This window comes from Megascapheus bottae, chromosome 4 (genome assembly GCF_031878675.1).
Source record: "Megascapheus bottae isolate mThoBot1 chromosome 4, mThoBot2.hap1, whole genome shotgun sequence".
In the NCBI taxonomy this organism is placed as follows: domain Eukaryota; kingdom Metazoa; phylum Chordata; class Mammalia; order Rodentia; family Geomyidae; genus Megascapheus; species Megascapheus bottae.
The window spans coordinates 46068421-46086221 of NC_143512.1; the positions used below are offsets into that span (position 1 = coordinate 46068421).

At 41.8% G+C, this 17801-nt stretch overlaps 2 protein-coding genes across 3 annotated transcripts; one reads left to right on the plus strand and one right to left on the minus strand.

Moving 5' to 3' along the window:
- The first annotated feature begins 495 nt into the window (after positions 1-495).
- On the plus strand, positions 496-7557 carry Btf3 (basic transcription factor 3). 2 transcript variants are annotated; one of them, XM_090331819.1, is made up of 6 exons: positions 496-627; positions 1224-1292; positions 4343-4456; positions 4850-5051; positions 6346-6402; positions 7251-7557. In XM_090331819.1, the coding sequence occupies exons 2-6, from the start codon at positions 1224-1226 to the stop codon at positions 7295-7297; spliced, it is 489 nt and encodes a 162-aa protein (XP_090187945.1). In that variant the 5' UTR covers positions 496-627; the 3' UTR covers positions 7298-7557. The 2 variants fall into 2 exon arrangements, with proteins under 2 accessions (XP_090187945.1, XP_090187944.1); XM_090331818.1 differs by lacking the exon at positions 496-627 and adding an exon at positions 644-866.
- A 3547-nt stretch (positions 7558-11104) lies between these two features.
- On the minus strand, positions 11105-15143 carry LOC150064392 (low-density lipoprotein receptor class A domain-containing protein 1-like; the record flags this gene model as incomplete). Its single annotated transcript, XM_090331054.1, has 4 exons — positions 11105-11244; positions 12758-12880; positions 13219-13362; positions 15041-15143. Coding segments are annotated over 4 exons (510 nt in total), but the record flags the coding sequence as incomplete, so codon positions are not given.
- Between the last annotated feature and the right edge of the window lie 2658 nt (positions 15144-17801).

Here is a 17801-nt window from a genome sequence, read left to right on the forward strand (position 1 = left end):
GTGTATGCTCTCCCAAACACACCAGGCACCAATTCTCCTTTAAGTGGACTCCCTTGGGTCGCTCCACGCCAATTCCAATACCGAGGAGTCAGCCTTCTTTCTGCCTGTTAAAACATACCAAGAACCCCGTGGAGGGTGCGCCCTACAAATTCCAGACGTTCCGAGGGAACCTAGCAAACCATCTACCTTTGGGACGCGCAACGGGCCCTGTTCCTGACAGCTCTCAAATCCACACTGCCCGCCGCGTGGACGGGAGCCCGGCGCAGCGGCCTAGGCCCGCCCTCCGCCTCCGGGCCCTCGCTGCCGAGAGCCGGCTGGCGGACCTCTCCGGCCTCCCCTTCGCCGGCGTCGCGCCGTCGGCCGCCGCCCGCCCGACGCGGCGAGGAGGGAAAGAGAGGCGGTGCGGGTTTCGACCCACGCAACCCAAACAGCGCACAACTGCGTCTGCGCAGTGAGGGGCCGTCCGTTTCCGGATTTCTGACGGAAATGGGCCTGCGTCACTTCCGGCCTCCCTCTAGCTGCCATCTTGCGTCCCCGCGTGTGTGCGCCTAATCTCAGCTGGTCTGCCCGAGACCCTCTGAGCGCCAACCCTAGTCCCCCGCGCGGCCCCATTTCCGCTCCGACAAGGTACAAAAAAGGCTCTGGACTCCGTCGTGGGAGGAGGACGGGAGCGGGGGCGGGAAGTTCCCGGAAGGAGCGAGACAGGGAGGGACAGGGCTGAGGAGAGCAAGGCGATGCGACGGACGGGCGCCCCGGCTCAGGCAGACTCTCGGGGGCGAGGTCGAGCCAGGGGCGGCGGCCCTGGGGCCGAGGCGACGCCGTCTCTTCCTCCACCCCGCGGCGGAACCCGAGGACAGGAGCCTCAGGTACCGCGAGGCGTGTGGAGAGTGGCCGGGCCGGGTAGGCCCTGGCTAGGCCGAGGCCAGGCCGGGGCCGGGGCGGGGGTGCTGCCGGGCGCGGGTCGCAGCCCTTGTTCCGGGCCTGGAGAGGGCGAGGGGGGGAAAGGGGGAGGCAGAGGGGGGGTGGGGGTGGGAATTACTGCTCCGTGGGAGCTGAAATTTGGATCTTGGTGGAGGGGATGCAGGCCCCGGGCCTGCGTTGGGTGTTCCTTCTCCTGCTGGAGGCTGGGGGGATAACGAGCGTGGAACCCACGCTAGAGCGAGCCAGACCTTTCTTTGCTGAGGATTTCCTTTTTCCTTTTTTTCCCCCCTTCTGCTTTCTAGATGAAAGAAACTATCATGAACCAAGAAAAACTCGCCAAACTGCAGGCACAAGTGCGCATTGGTGGGAAAGTAAGTTCCTTTGCCTGTCTTGAGGATTCGCCGAAGAGGGGAAGGGAGGGGGTTAGATATCTTAGGGGAGAAAGCACGTGAAAAGAGAAGAAGCCTTAAAACTAAAAGCAACGCTGCGTTTATGTTGTCTTTGATACAACAGTGCATAAATCGAATGGAAAGGTTTAGTAGGAAAAACCGTCATTTCAGTTCAAACATTGTGCACACAATACTGTTGTGTAAAGTTGGTTCTTTTGATTTGGGTTTTTGGTGGGGAGGAATTTTTTTTTGACTGTGCTAGGGAAGGAAGCCAGGTTGTAGGTCACACCATGATTAGCACACGCTAGGCAAACCTCTAGCATTGAGCAATATACATCTCCACCCTACTTTTTCAATTTTTGTTGGGACATTTTTTCCTATTATATTTAAAAAAAAAACCCTTCTGTAATGTTTTCTGTACTGAATTCCCTTCAGGGTGATTGTGTATTAGGATACTTGATAGCTTCTTTAATAGATGTATTTTGGAGTTTAGCAACAGTGACTTATAATTTGAAGTTATTACCTAAGCAGATGCCCTTTTTTCGCTTTGCAGTTTTGCTAAAACTGAGGAAAGTAACTGAATTTTAACTAATCAGTTTTGGTTAATTGGTTTTTCCTGGCTGACATTGGTTCTCTTCATGAGGATTCTTTTTGAACTTGGTTTTTAGATTGCCTCCTAATTTAGGCTGCTGTACACAGAGATCTACCTAGTTGCATTTTATATTGTGCTAGCACATTCCTAGTATTTAGCTAGGTGTGGTAGCTTGTTGAAACAGAGCGTGTCTTTACTTGATAAAACTTGTGAGGCTTCTGTAGTACAAGTTTATTACCTATTAAATTTTCCCAGCTTTGAGCATTTATACCTTCATGTCGAGTTTGCTGTGAGATAGCCAAAAGTCCAGATTAAATTACAAAATGAAGCTCTGGTAAGTTACTGGACTTAACCGATAGTGAATGTCTGGGCTCCCCCCCCCTCCCGTCCCCTTTGGTGATGATACTTGTCTTCCGTATCCACACCTGCAACAGAAGCATTAGATGTTTCTTATTTTTTCCACAGTTGACAACACATTCCACATCCCATATTCTTTCTGGATCCTTGATGTATTTTCTGTTGATTTCTTCAACGATCATTTTCTTTTCATACAGTTCTAGGAATAATGTGTGTACAAGCTTGTCACTCTAATTTTTAGGCTTTCAATTTTCAGAGGCACCACTCAAAAGTCCTTAGTTTTCAAGGACTTTAAAATCTGATGAGTGTTAAAACAATATTTGGTTAGCTGATACAGAAAAGTATTCCTCTTATTTAAAACATTTTCTATACCTTTTAAGAAACCTTATAATAGGATGTAAATTTCAGTTGGTGTGTTTTGCCTTAGAGAAAATAGCAGGTATTTGAGATAAAAGTCTTTTAACAGTCCTTTATTTCAGGATCCAATCAAAAACATTTGTAATAATGTAATTAAGAAATTGCTTTCTACCTTGGTGAAATGTATGCTATGTAAGAATCCTATAGAAATCTCTGGAGATTATCTGCATATTACCACTTCAGTGTGATTATTAAGTTTAATACTAGATATAAAGTCCATAGGGGGAGGTTTTAAAACTTGTAGTAGAGACAGGTTTATTTTGTGTAGTGCAATATAAAAGATTTGGAGGGATGAGTAATTGCAGGGCTTATAGGACAAAGTGGTTTGAAGAGGATTTTAATAGATCCATAAGAATTAAAAGACTGTGAAGTTGTTGGGTGTTTATAATTTCATTGAGTATTTACTGATTAAGCTTTGAAAACCTAGAGCTAAATACTGAAATTTTTAGCATTAAACAACTCTGGGAACTTATATTCTAGAGTGAGTTTTGAGTCTGGGATTTTTGTTGTTGCTCTTAATGTTCTTGTTTTTAATTGGGTGATTGAGAAGGGTTTCTGGTGATATGATACAAATAGAAGAAATATGTGTAAGGGAGGAAGCTGCACAGAATGTCGGGGGAAGAGAGGAGTGACACATGCATGCTCTGGGATCATAGCCTGTTTGAAGAACAGCAGAGGTTTACTTGGTTTAGGAGGTATGTTCAAGAGTGGCGCATATTGGAGCCCAGGCCCAAAGTTCACGCCCCGCAACCACCTCCTCCTTCCCCCGCCCACCCAAAAAAAGAAAGAAATCTATATACACATTGATCTGACTGTGTCATGACACTTACCTCTTTACTGTGACTATCTACTTTGCTCACCTAGAGCTCATAAAAGGACTTGGTTACTAGGACTTTGAAAAGACCACCCTACCATACAAAATAAGAATACCAGAATTCATTAAGGATTTGTAGATGGGTCCTTTCCTTTACCCAATTTTTCTTCTATCGCTTATCCTGTCCAGCTGTAGTTTGTGGTTATAGTGACTTTCTTGTACAGAACTAAAGATTCCAAAAGAATTAGAAATTAGTCAGGCGCAGTGCTCACTCCTGTAATCCTAGCTACTCAGGAGGCTGAGCGCTGAGGATTGTGGTCCAAAGCCAGCCCAGGCACTAAAGTCTGTGAGACTCTTTTTTTTTTTAATAGCTTTATTGACATATAATTCACATGCCATATTACTCATCTGTTTAAAGTAAAATCTGTTTTTTTTTTTTTTTTGCCAGTCCTGGGCTTGAGCTCAGGGCCTGAGCATTGTCCTTGGACTCTCTCAGGGCTAGAGCTCTACCACTTAAGCCTCAGCCCCACTTCTAGCTTTTTTCTATGTATGTGGTACCAAGGAACCGAACCCAGGTCTTCATGCATGCTAGGCAAGCACTTTAACCACTAGGCCAAACTCCTGGCCTCTCTGTGAGACTCTTATCTGCAGTTAACCACCAAAAACCCAGAAGTGGCTCTGTAGCTCAATGGTTAGGGCTGTAGCCTTGAGCTGAAGAGCTCAGGGGACAGCGCCCAGGCCTAGAGTTCAAATCCCACAACCAACCAAAAAGAGGGAGAGAGAGAAATTTTTCCTCTTTGATGTTTGTTTCTATTGTATGAATGTACCTTTTTGTCCACTTTTTCCTCCTAGGGAACTGCTCGCAGAAAGAAGAAGGTGGTTCATAGAACAGCTACAGCAGATGACAAAAAACTTCAGTTCTCCTTAAAGAAGTTAGGAGTGAACAATATCTCTGGTATTGAGGAGGTAAGTGTCAGAACAAGATTACGTTGAAGAAAGTTTTGGCATTCATGCATTAATTTTTTCATTAACAAAATATTAGACATACTTCTGCACCTTCTTCCCCCATTTTGGTGGTGCAGGGGCTTCATCTCAGGGCCTCATAGCTCTCAGCTTTTTACCTCCTGGCTGGCACTGTATTCTTTAATCATACCTCCAGTCCATGGTTCTACCCTATAAATGAAGATCAGGGAGTTTGTCAAATCTGAAAGCTACTTGCTTGTACATTACATTCAGGAAAAATTTTGCCTATGCTTCAAAATGAAATACTAAATTCATTAGCCAGGCTTGAGTTTTTGTTTAATAAAACAAAAGGCTTTGATAGACATTACTGATTTTATTTATGTATTTTTTTTATAGGTGAATATGTTTACAAACCAAGGAACAGTGATCCACTTTAACAACCCTAAAGTTCAGGCATCTTTGGCAGCAAATACTTTCACCATTACAGGCCATGCTGAGACAAAGCAGCTGACAGAAATGCTTCCCAGCATCTTGAACCAGCTTGGTGCAGACAGTCTGACTAGTTTAAGGAGACTGGCCGAAGCTCTGCCCAAACAATGTGAGTGTTCTAACAAGGGGCTTTACTGAGGGGTAACTGAGTAACATATGTCTTTGATCTCTGGGCTTGGGCTTGCCAAAAATGTCTTTAGATTTGGAAAGTAAACTTTAATAATACGTTTTAATTGATTTTAAGCCAGTGTTTACAGTGGTTTCTCATTTGTTATGACCACTTAGCTTGCTTATTTTGAATCAGGCAAGCTTTTTAGCTAGAAATTATTAAAATGTTAATTTTGGGTTTGTTGTTTGGAATTTATTTAAATATACTACTATAATTAGTATTTCTATTTATATGTCATTTCTGTATTGAGACCTTTTGGAGTCTTCTAGTTATTTCAACACATTGTTGAATGTACTTTTGGATTTATTCAATTGTATCATAAATCATACTGTAATATTTTAAAGATATAATCTGCCAGTGCTTTGGTGTTTTAAAATTACAGTGTGGGGATTTTGTTCAAGGCAGAAAGTAGTGAGCTAAGTATATATTTTAAGTTTTTCTTTAGAAATTTGAAGAATGCAAAAGCCAAGTAAATGTTTATGACTTAACTTGGTTACCTTGCTTTTCCGTGAGTTGACAAACTGTGCCTTGGTTTACTTTTTTTGGTCCATTGTGGAGCTTGAACTCTGGGCCTGGGCGCTGTCCCTGAGCTCTTCGGCTCAAGGCTAGCACTCTTAACACTTGAGCCATAGGGCCACTTCACTTTTCTTTGGTTAATTGGCAATAAGTCTTATAGACTTCAGTGCCAGACTAGCTTTGACCTGCCATTCTCAGATCTCAGCCTCGTGAGTAGCTAGGGATACATGCATGAGCCACTGGACTTGGCTTTCATTTTTGTCACATAAACATTTAAAAGTTTTAGTCTGCCTTGTCCTTTGAGGATTGGAGTAAGCTTTTGAAGTATCCCAAGTGCCCATATAGGGAAGTTACTGTGAAATGGAACTCTTTTGTGTGATAGAAGTGGATGCTTAGTAAAGAGTAAATGGTTTTTGAGTAAAGTACCATACACAAGATATTTGAGAAAATGGTCTTTATCTTGGGATGGTACCTTCCCAAGATAAATCTTAACCATTATTTGTGTAGGAAATGTGCTCTCGAGTCCTGTGGTTGGCAGGAAGAATTCAAAGAATAACTGGCAAATTTGTACATATCAGAATGTAATGTTCTTCAGTACATATGTGAAATCCTTGAAGTCATTTGTCATGAATATGTTTGACATTTGTTCTTTTGGTTGATGTATATTGAGAGTGTAGAGAAATAGTATATAAGTTACATGTATGTTTTCCTTGTACAGCTGTGGATGGAAAAGCACCACTTGCTACTGGAGAGGATGATGATGATGAAGTTCCAGGTAAGAACTTTCACTTTTGTGTATCTTAAAGAACCTTATCAAAGAAGAATAAGGATTTTTTTGTTTCTTTTATGGAGTCATCTATGGTAGTAAATTGGAAGGAGGATGAGAAATAAAAAGACAAGTCACTTAGAATGAGAAAAATAATGTAGTGTTATTTAACTGGGAGTTAAGTGTAGGCTTGGCTTGTTTCTGTTTGAGATTCCAAGGAAAAGCAAGTGCATATCTTCTAACCTAAGTTACCTAGGAATCCCTGAATTTATAAAAAGGCATGGAGAATTGTTTAAAATTCTTGAGATACGGAGGCAAAATAACTCCTTTGGCAATCATGAGACATTTTACTCATACATTATTGGATTATTTACTTTGATTCTTCTTGGAGGAAGGTCATGCTGTGTAGCCCAGGGTGATCCAATCTCCTGCCTTACAGGAATATATCAGCACTTATGGCTAATTACTTTGATGTAAAGTAAATGTGTATTTGACAGGCGACCACTACACTAGATTAATAAATACTGATGCTTTGAATAATTCAGGCAAGTATTCATAGGAACTGAGGAAGTACCAAAATGTATGGCAGGTATTTCATATATATTCCCCTACCCCCTCAATCAATTAACATATTGTTTAATTCTTATAGTGGAAAGAGAAAGAAAGACATTCTGTAAGCTTGATGCTTATTGATAGCTTTTTTATTCAAGATAAAATTTTATACAAAAGGTTTAAAACATAATTTTCAACGTCAAATGGATAGCAGCCTCATTAGAAATGACAACTTTACAGCATTTATCACCTATTACAATAATTATTTGGAGAATGACTTTAGAATTATTTTTTCCTTTCTCTAGATCTTGTGGAGAATTTTGATGAAGCTTCTAAGAATGAGGCAAACTGAATGAGTCAACTTCTGAAGAAGATACAATTTGAAGAAGTTACAGGAGCTGCTATTTTATATTATGACTGCTTTTTAAAATTCTTTTGTTTATGGGTCTGATAAAATCTAGATCTCTTTAATATTTTTAAGCCCAAGCCTCTTGGACACTGCAGCTCTTTTCAGTTTTTGCTTATACACAATTCATTCTTTGCAGCTAATGAAGCTGATAAAGCCTGGGAATTAATGTTGAAACAGAGGTTAATAAAATTGTTTGCCTAGTAGACAGTTTCTTTTTTTTTTTTTTTTAAGGTTTAAAAACTGTTATAACAAAGATGGTCTGAAGTTCTCATGTTTAAAAACTTTTATAGATATTCAATTCCATGGTTAGAAAGTGATAGATGTACTGTGGGAGTAGATATAGGTTAAGCAAGGGGATCTTTCTCTTGATACTACGTTTATGTATACAGCAATATGCTGTATACATAAATTAATCTCATTAAGTTACTGGGGATGTGGGAAAGTAGTGTTAGTAGTAGGAATGTGTGCTGGTTCACATTGTCCCTTTAAGACACTAAAAGTTAACAGAATTGTTTAGATACAGCTTTAGAATTAGACTAATATTTGGTTTGGTCTTTTGAGGTGATCTATACAGCCCAGACTGTCGAATTTGTAATCTTCCTTGAAGCTTCAGTTTTCTGAGTGGTGGGATGATAGAAATGTACCATCATTCTGGCTCTTAAATGTTTATAGTAATCTTTAGTGTTGAAGGTATACAATTATGTAAAAGCCACTTAGTTGGACCAAAAACCAAGTGCTGTGTAGTTGCCCGTTTCTTGTCCCATTTTCTTCAAAGGCTATGTATCATTCCTGTTAAAAGTATATTGCAGCTGGGTGCCAGTGGCTCACAGCTATGATTCTACCTACTCAGAAGGCTGAGATCTGAGGATTCTGGTGCAAAACTAGCCCAGGCAGGAAAGTCCCCAAAGGATCAAGCTCCAGTTAGCCACCAGAAAACCAGAAGTGGTACAGTGGTGCAAAGTGGTAGAGCCCTAGCCTGAGTAAAAGAGCTCAGTGACCAACAGAAAGCTACATTAACAAGGACTACAAAACTACAGATTACCATGAGTCAGGTTGGACTATGCTATCCATTTATATCAGGCCTCAGTGATGAACAATCACTGTGTGTGGCACTGTTGAGTCTGTGACACCTACTGAGAAAACCCAGTTTTATGTGTAACGTGTAGCATGTAGGTGGCTAAGATGGAAGACAAGTAGACATAAGGGTTTGAATTTCTAGCAATGCTTCTCTTGCTAGTTTCATTTATGCTTTTGGTTAGCATAGTTGTAAAATGTTCTTTTAACCACCTGGATCTAAAAGAAAGGACTGTAGGAAGAAGTGCAATGGGTTTTTAGAGTTGGCCCAGGGCAACTTGCTTATTCTGTGCAGGTGCTATTTAGACCAGTTAGGCCCTTTTCAGAGACATTTTTCTGACCTTAAGTGTTATTTAAAAGTTCATGTTTCATGTAGGTGCTGCCTGTAACCCCAACTATTCAGGAGGCTGAGATATGAGAATCAAGATTCATCCTGGGCAGGAAAATATGTAAGAGCCATCTCCATTTAACCACCAGAAAGATGGAACTGGCTAGGTGCTGGTGGCTCATGCCTATAGTCCTAGCCACTAAGGAGGCGGAGATCTGAGGGTGGCAGTTTAGCCAGCTCGAGCAGGAAAAACCATGAGACGCTTGTCTCCAATAAACTGCCCAGAAAAAAAGCCAGAAGTGGTACTGTGGCTCAAGTGGTAAGTGCTAGCCTTGAACAAAGCTCAGGACAGTGCCCAGACCCGAATTCAAACCCTGCAACCAACAGGAAAAAGAGGGGGACTGGGCTGGGAGTTTGGCCTAGTGGTAGATAGAGTGCTTGCCTAGCATGCACGAAGACCCAGGTTCAATTCTTCAGTACCACATATCTAGAAAAAAAAAAAAAAAAAGCTGGAAATGGTGCTGAGGCTCAAGTGGTAGAGCTCTAGCCTTGAGAAAGTGCAAGGACAGTGCTCAGTCCCTGAGCTCAAGCCCAGGACTAGCAAAAAAAAAAAAAAAAGCTCAGGGACAGCATCTACACCCTGAGCTCATACCCCAAGACGGGATGTGTTCTGATGGCTGTGGATTAATAGCAAAGTTTTTCTCATTTATTGATAGTTAACAAGTGACCAAGGTTTTTAGTTGATATAAAAGTTTGTCACACTTTCTAGTGTGCCTGTGGTTGGGTTCTATTTCAGGAGCAGCCTTGAGTTGGAACACTGCCAATCTCCTGGCAGGGAAAGGATGGCAAAGCACCAGCTGGCTGGGAAGCAATGCGTATCATTAATGATCACATGTCATCAGCTAGGAGAAGCTGTGTGTGTAGTAGTGCGGATGGCCAGGGATTGTGAAGGACAATCTTCTCACCAGCTCCCAGAAATGAAAATAATACAATCATCTTTCTTCAATTCCTGTAGCTCCTCTGTACTTGGCAAGAACTATGGCTGCACAACTTCTTTCCCTCGATGCTCATGGCTTAAGATAGATTTAGGACCCAGAGATCCTACAACAACTTTCTCCTGTTTGCTTATCTACATTTGAGAAATTTCTAATTATGTAACAGCCACTGAGAAAATAAGGGCAGGCTTTATTGTTCTACTTCCATTTTAATGCTGTGGGTCTATTTTAATATCTCAGCATTCCAACTTGTTTTATCTCATTGTTAAAAAAAAAGTAAAAGGCATACACATGAGGAACCCATCTTAAAGAGGTGATTACTCTTCAGTTCTCCAGTAGCACAGTCTGGTAGGAATGTGGTTGAGATTTAAACCTAGTATCAGGATGATAATTTCTTGGCTACTACTCAACTTTTTTTCTTTTGGTACTGGAACTTTCTTTTGAAACTCGATCTGGTACTGTCACTTGACCTGGTGCTCTACCAATTAAGCCTTGTCTCCAGTCCAGCATTTTGTTGCTTAATTGAGATGAAGTCTCACATTTTTCTGTCTAGTCTGGCTTGGAATCTCAGTCTTCCAGATCTGTCTTTTGAGTAGCTAGGATTCTAAGCATGCACTACTAGTGCCTGGCTATTCACAATGTCTCTCTCTCCCCCCACCCTTCTTCCTTTCTTTTCTTTCTTGCCAGTCTTGGGGCTTGAACTTGGCCTGGGGACTGTCCCTGAGTTTCTTTTGCTCAATGCCAGGATTCTACCACTTGAGCCACAGCACCAACCACTACTGGCTTTTTCGCTACATGGTACTGAGGAATCAAACCGAGGGCTTCATGCATGCTAGGCAAGCACTCTACCACTAAGCCACATTCCCAGCTGTATTTTTTTCTTTTTTGTAACCATCAATTAGTAGTATGCAGAGCTTATATTTCTATAACTTTGGTTATAAGTACAACCCTTCTTGATCAATGTCACTTCTGTGGATAATTTTTTTTTAAGATCTGAACTAAATTGGTTTTTAGATGGATCTGAACTAGAACTACACTAATGAGATAGGCATTTCTTAACAGAACCTATAGTCAAAACCTTTATATCTATGGAAATAAATTACCATCTGATTTTGTGGTCCCCATAATTAGTGAATAGAGAGGACAGCTTCATTCTAAAACTTGGAAACAAAAATGGAGAAAGGGACCTGATTCTGCTTATTTTCTTTTTTTCACTAGATTCGGGTTCTATAGTAGATCTTTCGGGCCCCTGTCCCAGTAAGGAATATAGGCAGATAGCCAAATCAACAATTGAGAAGTCTTGAGGCAAATAACAGTTTTCTGCTTTTCCCAAACCAAGATTAGAAAAGCCTTTTAGTAGTTGCATAAGTTTTCATCACTCCAATCAGCACAGTCTTGAATGCCATTTTTGCAGCGAGTTCTGGGAATGCAGGCACAATCCATGAAGAAAACAGTATCACATGTCCAGCCTGAGCACTTTGGGCACTGTGAAACTAGACAAATGCATTTGTTTTTAAAACTTAATTGTTAAAATGTCAAAGTAGGTTGGAAAAGGTACTATTGGACAAGAAATTACCCTTTGGTTCTTAATACTAGTGAAAACTCTACTGGGAAAATCACAGATGTTTATTAGAGAGTCTACGTGTAGTTTGAAAAGCCAAGTAGAGTACTATTTTAGCCTAAAGCTAAACATGCTGACATATTCTGTAAACAAAGTGGGGGCCTCCTGAGTGTGTTCAATCAGCAGGGGACAAAAATCAGGGCTAACTGGCAGCTAACCAGAAGAAAAGGATTTCTTAATATTTCTCTTGATTTGTTACCAGAAAATTGCTCTCCATAAGTCCTAGGATATATTTCTATTTTTATCCTCCCTGATGACGAAAGGGCAGGAAATTGTCTAGTCAGTATATTTCTGAGAAATCTTTCATTATCAATTGGGACCATGATGTTTTGGAACAGTACCTACTGACATGGTTTTAGAGTGACACAGCCTTGCTATAAAGTGACTAGAGATGATGTTCAGAGTTAAACCACACTGGGAATCTGGAGAAGGACAAGGAAAGTGCGAAAGGAAGGACAAGGGAATAACAGAAGTTAGCAATAAAGTCTGGAGTACCAAAGCATTAAACAGACTTCTTTGTTCTTCACTCAAGTGGAATATGATACAGGGAAGAGGTGTTCACTGAGAGCTTAGGTCCTTTTGTTAATTCTTGCAAAACTGGTTCTACTTACTTCCTACCTAGAACAGGCACAATCTACTGGTATGCTGAAATTTTCCTTCCCTCCCTCTGTGCCTTCTTTTACCTCCTTTCTGGTTTTTGTTTTGTGGGCTACAGAACTTGAACTCAGAGCCTGGACAGACCCTGACCTCTTCTGCTCAAGGCTCTTCCACTTTGAATCAAAGAGTCACTTTCTGGTGGTTAATTGGAGATAAGAGTCTCAATGGACTTTCTTGCCTGGGATGACTTTGAACCACAATCCTTAGATCTTATCCTCCTGAGTAGCTAGGATTACAGGTTGAGCCACCAGCACCAAGATCCTTCTGGTCTTTTGATGGTGTTTTGGATATGGAACCCAGGGCCAGCTTGCTAAGCATGCAACATACCACTGAGCTACATGTCATTCCTGAAAGAAATTCTTAATTGTAGAGATAAATAATCTTTATGGAAGGTTTGTAAGGATGATTTATTATTTTTTAGTGTACATGCCAGGACTAGGGCTTGAACTCAGAGCACTGTCCTTGAGCTTTCTCAAGACTAGGGCTCTACCACCTAAGCCAAAGCTCCACTTTCAGTTGCTTGGTGATTAATTGCAGATAAGAGTCTCAGGGACTTTCCTCTCATTTGGGCTCACTTTGAATCACCATTCTCAGATCTCTGCCCCCCAAGTCACAAGGATTAAAAGCATGAGTGATTGGTCCCTTGGCCCTTGACTTGTGTTATTGAAATGTAAGGCTACCAATTACAAGGACCGCCTAAAAGGTCTAGAACATATCCCCATTTTTACCTGATTCATCTGAGCAGTCACCACAGTCATTTTTTGCGTCACACACCTTGTCCACATATGTCCAAGTCTTCTGGTTGGGACACTTGAATATCAAATTTTGTGGGAGACTAGTGGGTATTTGTCCTGTGTGATTAGACAAAGACTTTTTTTTTTTTTTGCCAGTCCTGGGGCTTGAACTCAGGGCCTGAGCACTATCCTTGGGCTTTTTTTTTCCTCAAGGATAGCACTCTGCCACTTGAGCCACAGCACCATTTATGGCTTTTTCTGTGTACGTGGTACTGAGGAATCAACCCTGGGTCTTCGTGCATGCTAAGCAAGCACTCTACCACTAGGCCAAACTCCTGGCCAAGACTTTTTTTTTTCTAACAGAAAACAATTGTGCATAATGTTTTAAATAATTCTTATTTGTATAATTGCCTAATGGTAACGATTCTTTAAGTTTGATCATTTGTGCACCTTACCGCAGTAGGTAGCAGATTCATCTTCTCCGTAACTGCAGTCCACCTTGCCATTACAAAGCAGAGAGGGTGGCAAACATGTAGTGAGGTCCTCACACAAGAAGCCCAGGTGCTGTGAGGCTGTCTTGCATTGGCGATACATTAACTCTGAAAAATTTGCAAGACAAATCCAGCATGTGAACCATGCATGTGTGCATGCATGCATGCTATGAACATCAGGCTTCTTCCTGTTGTTCTTTTTCCACTTCATTTCCTCTCTTTTTTCTTTTTCTCATCTCTACTCCAAGATTCTAAGCCTGCTTAGCTTGCTTGCAGTTTATGTTTATGTATGGATACTTACTTATGTATTTATTTTTTGCATAATCATTCACATTTGGTAAAGAAGTGTAGACTCACTCCTCCAGAGAAGTAGTAGCCAGTGGCAAGGAGTCCATTGTTAGGGAGCAACATCCCCAAGTGTCATTGTTTTTTCCATGAAACTTGAGGAGCCATTTTCCAGGTGACATGCCCTGGTCAATCCCCCCACTTCACACTCGCCCATCTCCATTTCCCCCATTGGGACCACACATAGGTTGCTTGATTTTACCTCCTTGCTCAAGTCTTTCATGACTCCTTTTCTGACAGCACCAGGCCTCTGCGTCCTATCCCACATGACTTCCTGAAAGCCTGCTATATGCCAAGGCTGAGGATGGCATGACCCTCAGTACAAATTCCAGAACAGATTATTACCACACGAAGTGGTAGGGCTTGGTTGAAGTTAACTAGGGTTTGTGGAAAGCGCAAAGGCAGCACACCTCAAGTCTGCGGACACCTGAGATTCCTTTTTTTTTTTTTTTTTGCCATTCCTGGGCTTGAGCTCAGGGCCTGAGCACTGTCCTTGGACTTTCTCAAGGCTAGCACTCTACCACTTGAGCCTCAGCACCACTTCCGGCTTTTTGCTACGTATGTGGGGTACCGAGGAATCGAACCCGGCTCTTCGTGCATGCTAGGCAAGCACTCTACCACTAGGTCAAACTGCTGGCCCCTGAGATTCCTTTTAAACCCTTGATGTGTCAGTCAAATGAGCAGTAAAAGGGAGGAAAGCAAATCCTGGACCGACAGTGTGCATGCATGTGTGTATGTGTGTATATATTTATGTATGTGAGTGTGTATGTTAAAATTACATAAAATTCAGTGTTGCTGTACCACTGTCCCATAACATCTTATCCAGTGCCAACCCCTTTACTACTTGGTTTTATTTTTAATCTATCTTCCTTCCATACCTCACTTTTGGGGCTGGGAAAGTCCACATCTTCTAGTCCAGTCAGAGCACACATGTTCTTCCTTTGGATCCTGTCTAAAGCTGAGCTCTCTTCCAAGGCTCCACTCCAGTCTCTCTGCTCCTTCGTTACCAAACCCCTTCAACACCAATCTTAGCTGATTTCCCAAATTACTGAAAATATGTATCATCTCAACCTAACCTAATTTAGTTCCTAATTACATGGTGTTGTCTAATCAGTCTCTCTAACTGCAGTAGAATTCCCTTGAAGGTAGAGACCATATCCTGTGTAAATTTCAGAGTCAGCATGGCTTGGCTTGTTTGTGTAGTAGCTATATTTGATCTTGTGTAAGTTGTCTAACTTCTCTGAGTCTCTGTCATAATGGTGATACCAGCTACCTTTTAAGACTATTGAGAAAGATTAAGAAAAAAGACCTGGGTAAAATGTCCAGAGTAACAGTTGGCACATAGCACATGGCAACTGCCCATCACTAATAGAGTCACCCATTTTGGAAGTATGGACTATAAACACATTCTTGTATGTGGAGCGGACAGGCTGGCACATACCTGCAGGTTCTACAGGCATTCCGAAGGTGATCCCAAGACCAATCAGAGCAGCGACGACTGCAAGCATAAGGATCACCACACAGGAAATCAGAAGACACCTTTGGGTGGGAGGTCAGCAGTGATCTGTCACAACAAAACACACAAGCACAAAACAAAAAAGAACAAGTCTTCATCAAAGGTCAGAGGTTTGTGTAGGGGATACAGGGTTAATTAGCCCAGTGTTGTCCACGGTGTTCTCAGTGTGAAGAACAGAAATCAGAATTACAGATTCTTAAATGTGTGCTTTTGACTACTGTGGTGCCTTTCCTGTTACCATTTCTAATTTGGTCTGAACAGCTAGCCTTGTGATGATGAGTGGTTATTGCTACCTTAGGTGTGAAGCTTAAGTCATCAAGAGGAAGCTGTGAGCCCCCATTGAGGCTGAGGTGACTTCTCAGATTTCTCTGGGTATAAATGGAAACACCCCCTCTTTAAACTGCAGCCTTCAGGTCTAGGGAGGGACACTTTTGCTGTCATTGGTTGCCCAAGCCTACTTCTCAGGTGATTTATATTAGAGTACTGAAAGAAATACAGACTCCAATCCTGTCCCAGATATGCAGAATCTAGCTCTCTGAGGGGAGGGGGATGTATACAGGACCTGTACATACTTTCTAATCACCTTGAGAATCACAGCTTTATTCCATGGCAGGATGGATTCTGGTCCTGATATCCCATAAGGCATTCCCAGGCACAATCAACCCTACACATTGAAGAGTAAGACAGAAGATGCTCTGCTACACACTGGCTTACCATGAGGAGGAAGAATGCCAGACTATTCCTGATCAGTCATAGCTTCTGCAGACAGTGACGCTAACCCTGAGTGAGTTTGAAGTATCCTAATAGCCAGTGAGCCTAAATCTCTGTGTCTCTGAACCATGTGGTATTCCCAGGGAAAATACCATTCAATGTCTTTAATGGTTTAAATCTAAAATGACCCGATGCTCTCATTGATCTAGGGGTTTGGTTGCCAGCTGATGGGTTTGGGGGAAGTGATTGGCTCATAAGGGCTCTGACTACACAGATGGATTACTCCATTGATAGAGTACTAATAGTGGGGTGTGTGTGTGTGTGTGTGTGTGTGTGTGTGTGTGTGTGTACAAGAGCTTGAACTTGCCCTCTCAATTGGCTTTTCACTCAATCTGAGACTCTACCATTTGAGCCACACTTCCATTTGGGTTCTTTGCTGGTTAATTGGAGATAAGTGCCTCATGGCCTTTTGTGCCTGAGCTAACTTTGAACTAGGAACCACAGATCTCAGCCTCTTGTGTAGCTAGGATTACAAGCATTAGCCAGTGCATCCAGCTTGGGGACATAATTTTATGGTACTAGTTTTAGGTAATGGGAAACATGAAGGGGTAGGGACTGCTGCTGAAACCTTGAGTGCTAAACAAGAACACAAGCTGCTTGTAAGCAGCTACTGCTTAAAGTCACAGTCTTCAAGTCCAAGAATCCAATGTAAACACCAACAGTTAATAGAAGCTGATCTTAAAAATAGACTGAGATATTAAAATAGACCCACAGCATTAAAATGGAAGTAGAACAATAAAGCCTGCCCTTATTTTCTCAGTGGCTATTACATAATTAGAAATTTCTCAAATGCAGATAAGCAAACAGGAGAAAGTTGTTGTAGGATCTCTGGGTCCTAAATCTATCTTAAGGCATGAACACTGAGGGAAAGAAGTTCTTGCCAAGTACAGAGGAGCTTGGGCAGGTCTGAGAGCCAGTGGAGAGACACTGGGGAAAGACAGGGGCTGGGTAGTGCAGAAGGTTGAAGGGCAAATTCTCATTTAGCACTCAAGGCAGAAGCAGACATACATACCTGCATATGCACAAATATAGGTCCACAGAGCCAAGGTGGCTGGGACATTTAGCTGGTGTTTACTTGCTGCTGAGTCAACCCATTAGTTGCAAGTCCAAACTCTGCACTGAAGAGGGCAGTAGAGAGCAACAAAAGGGCCCTGATTGACTTGGAGCCAGCATTTTGGCCAAGGTCCATCATCCTTGCTGTTTGCTAGGGAGAGAAGTTGCTGCCAGGACTGATTTGCCAGAGATGACTCTCCAGCACATATTGAAGGGTTTGCAGTAAATCCCCAGCTCCTTGCCCTTCCATTATGATATAACCTTGGTGAAGGGTTGTTATGAACTGTCAAATATATCATCTCACTGACTTTCAGAGTAAGGCTGTGAGGCAAGTAGAGCTTGTAGGATTATTTAATTGACAAGGAAGCATATGCCCTAAGTTATGAACACTTGGCCAGCCTTTGATAAATAGCTAGGAATTGAATTGGACTTGAATCCAAGTCTCCAAAAAACAAATTGAGTTTTGTTTTTCCTTTGAAATCAGCTTTTCTCAGACTTCCTGGATTGTTTTTCATGGATCCACCAGGTATCTGTAAAAATTAAGCTAGGTATCAATGTATGCGAATTAATGCACCTTCTATATGGCAAATATCATGTAACCCTTTTATTAATTACAATAAAAATATCAAAAAAAATTAAGCTAGGTGGTGGGGCTCATGCCTGTCATCCTAGGTACTTAAAAGTCTAAGATCTGAGAATCGCCAATTTAATGCAGCTAATTCACCCAAAATAAAGCCAGAAGTGGAGCCAGATAGTGGAGCTGCAGCTCAAGTAGTAAAGTGATAGAGTAACAACTTTGAATAAAAAAGCTAAGGGACAGTGCCTAGGCTCTGATTTCAAGCCCTAATACTGCCACATAGAA

Coding starts and splice junctions, on each gene's coding strand:
- Btf3 (XM_090331818.1), top strand. CDS start 735: ATGCGACGGACGGGCGCCCCGGCTCAGGCAGACTCTCGGGGGCGAGGT. Junction 867..1,223: donor CCCGAGGACAGGAGCCTCAG/GTACCGCGAGGC, acceptor TCTGCTTTCTAG/ATGAAAGAAACTATCATGAA. Junction 5,052..6,345: donor CGAAGCTCTGCCCAAACAAT/GTGAGTGTTCTA, acceptor TTCCTTGTACAG/CTGTGGATGGAAAAGCACCA.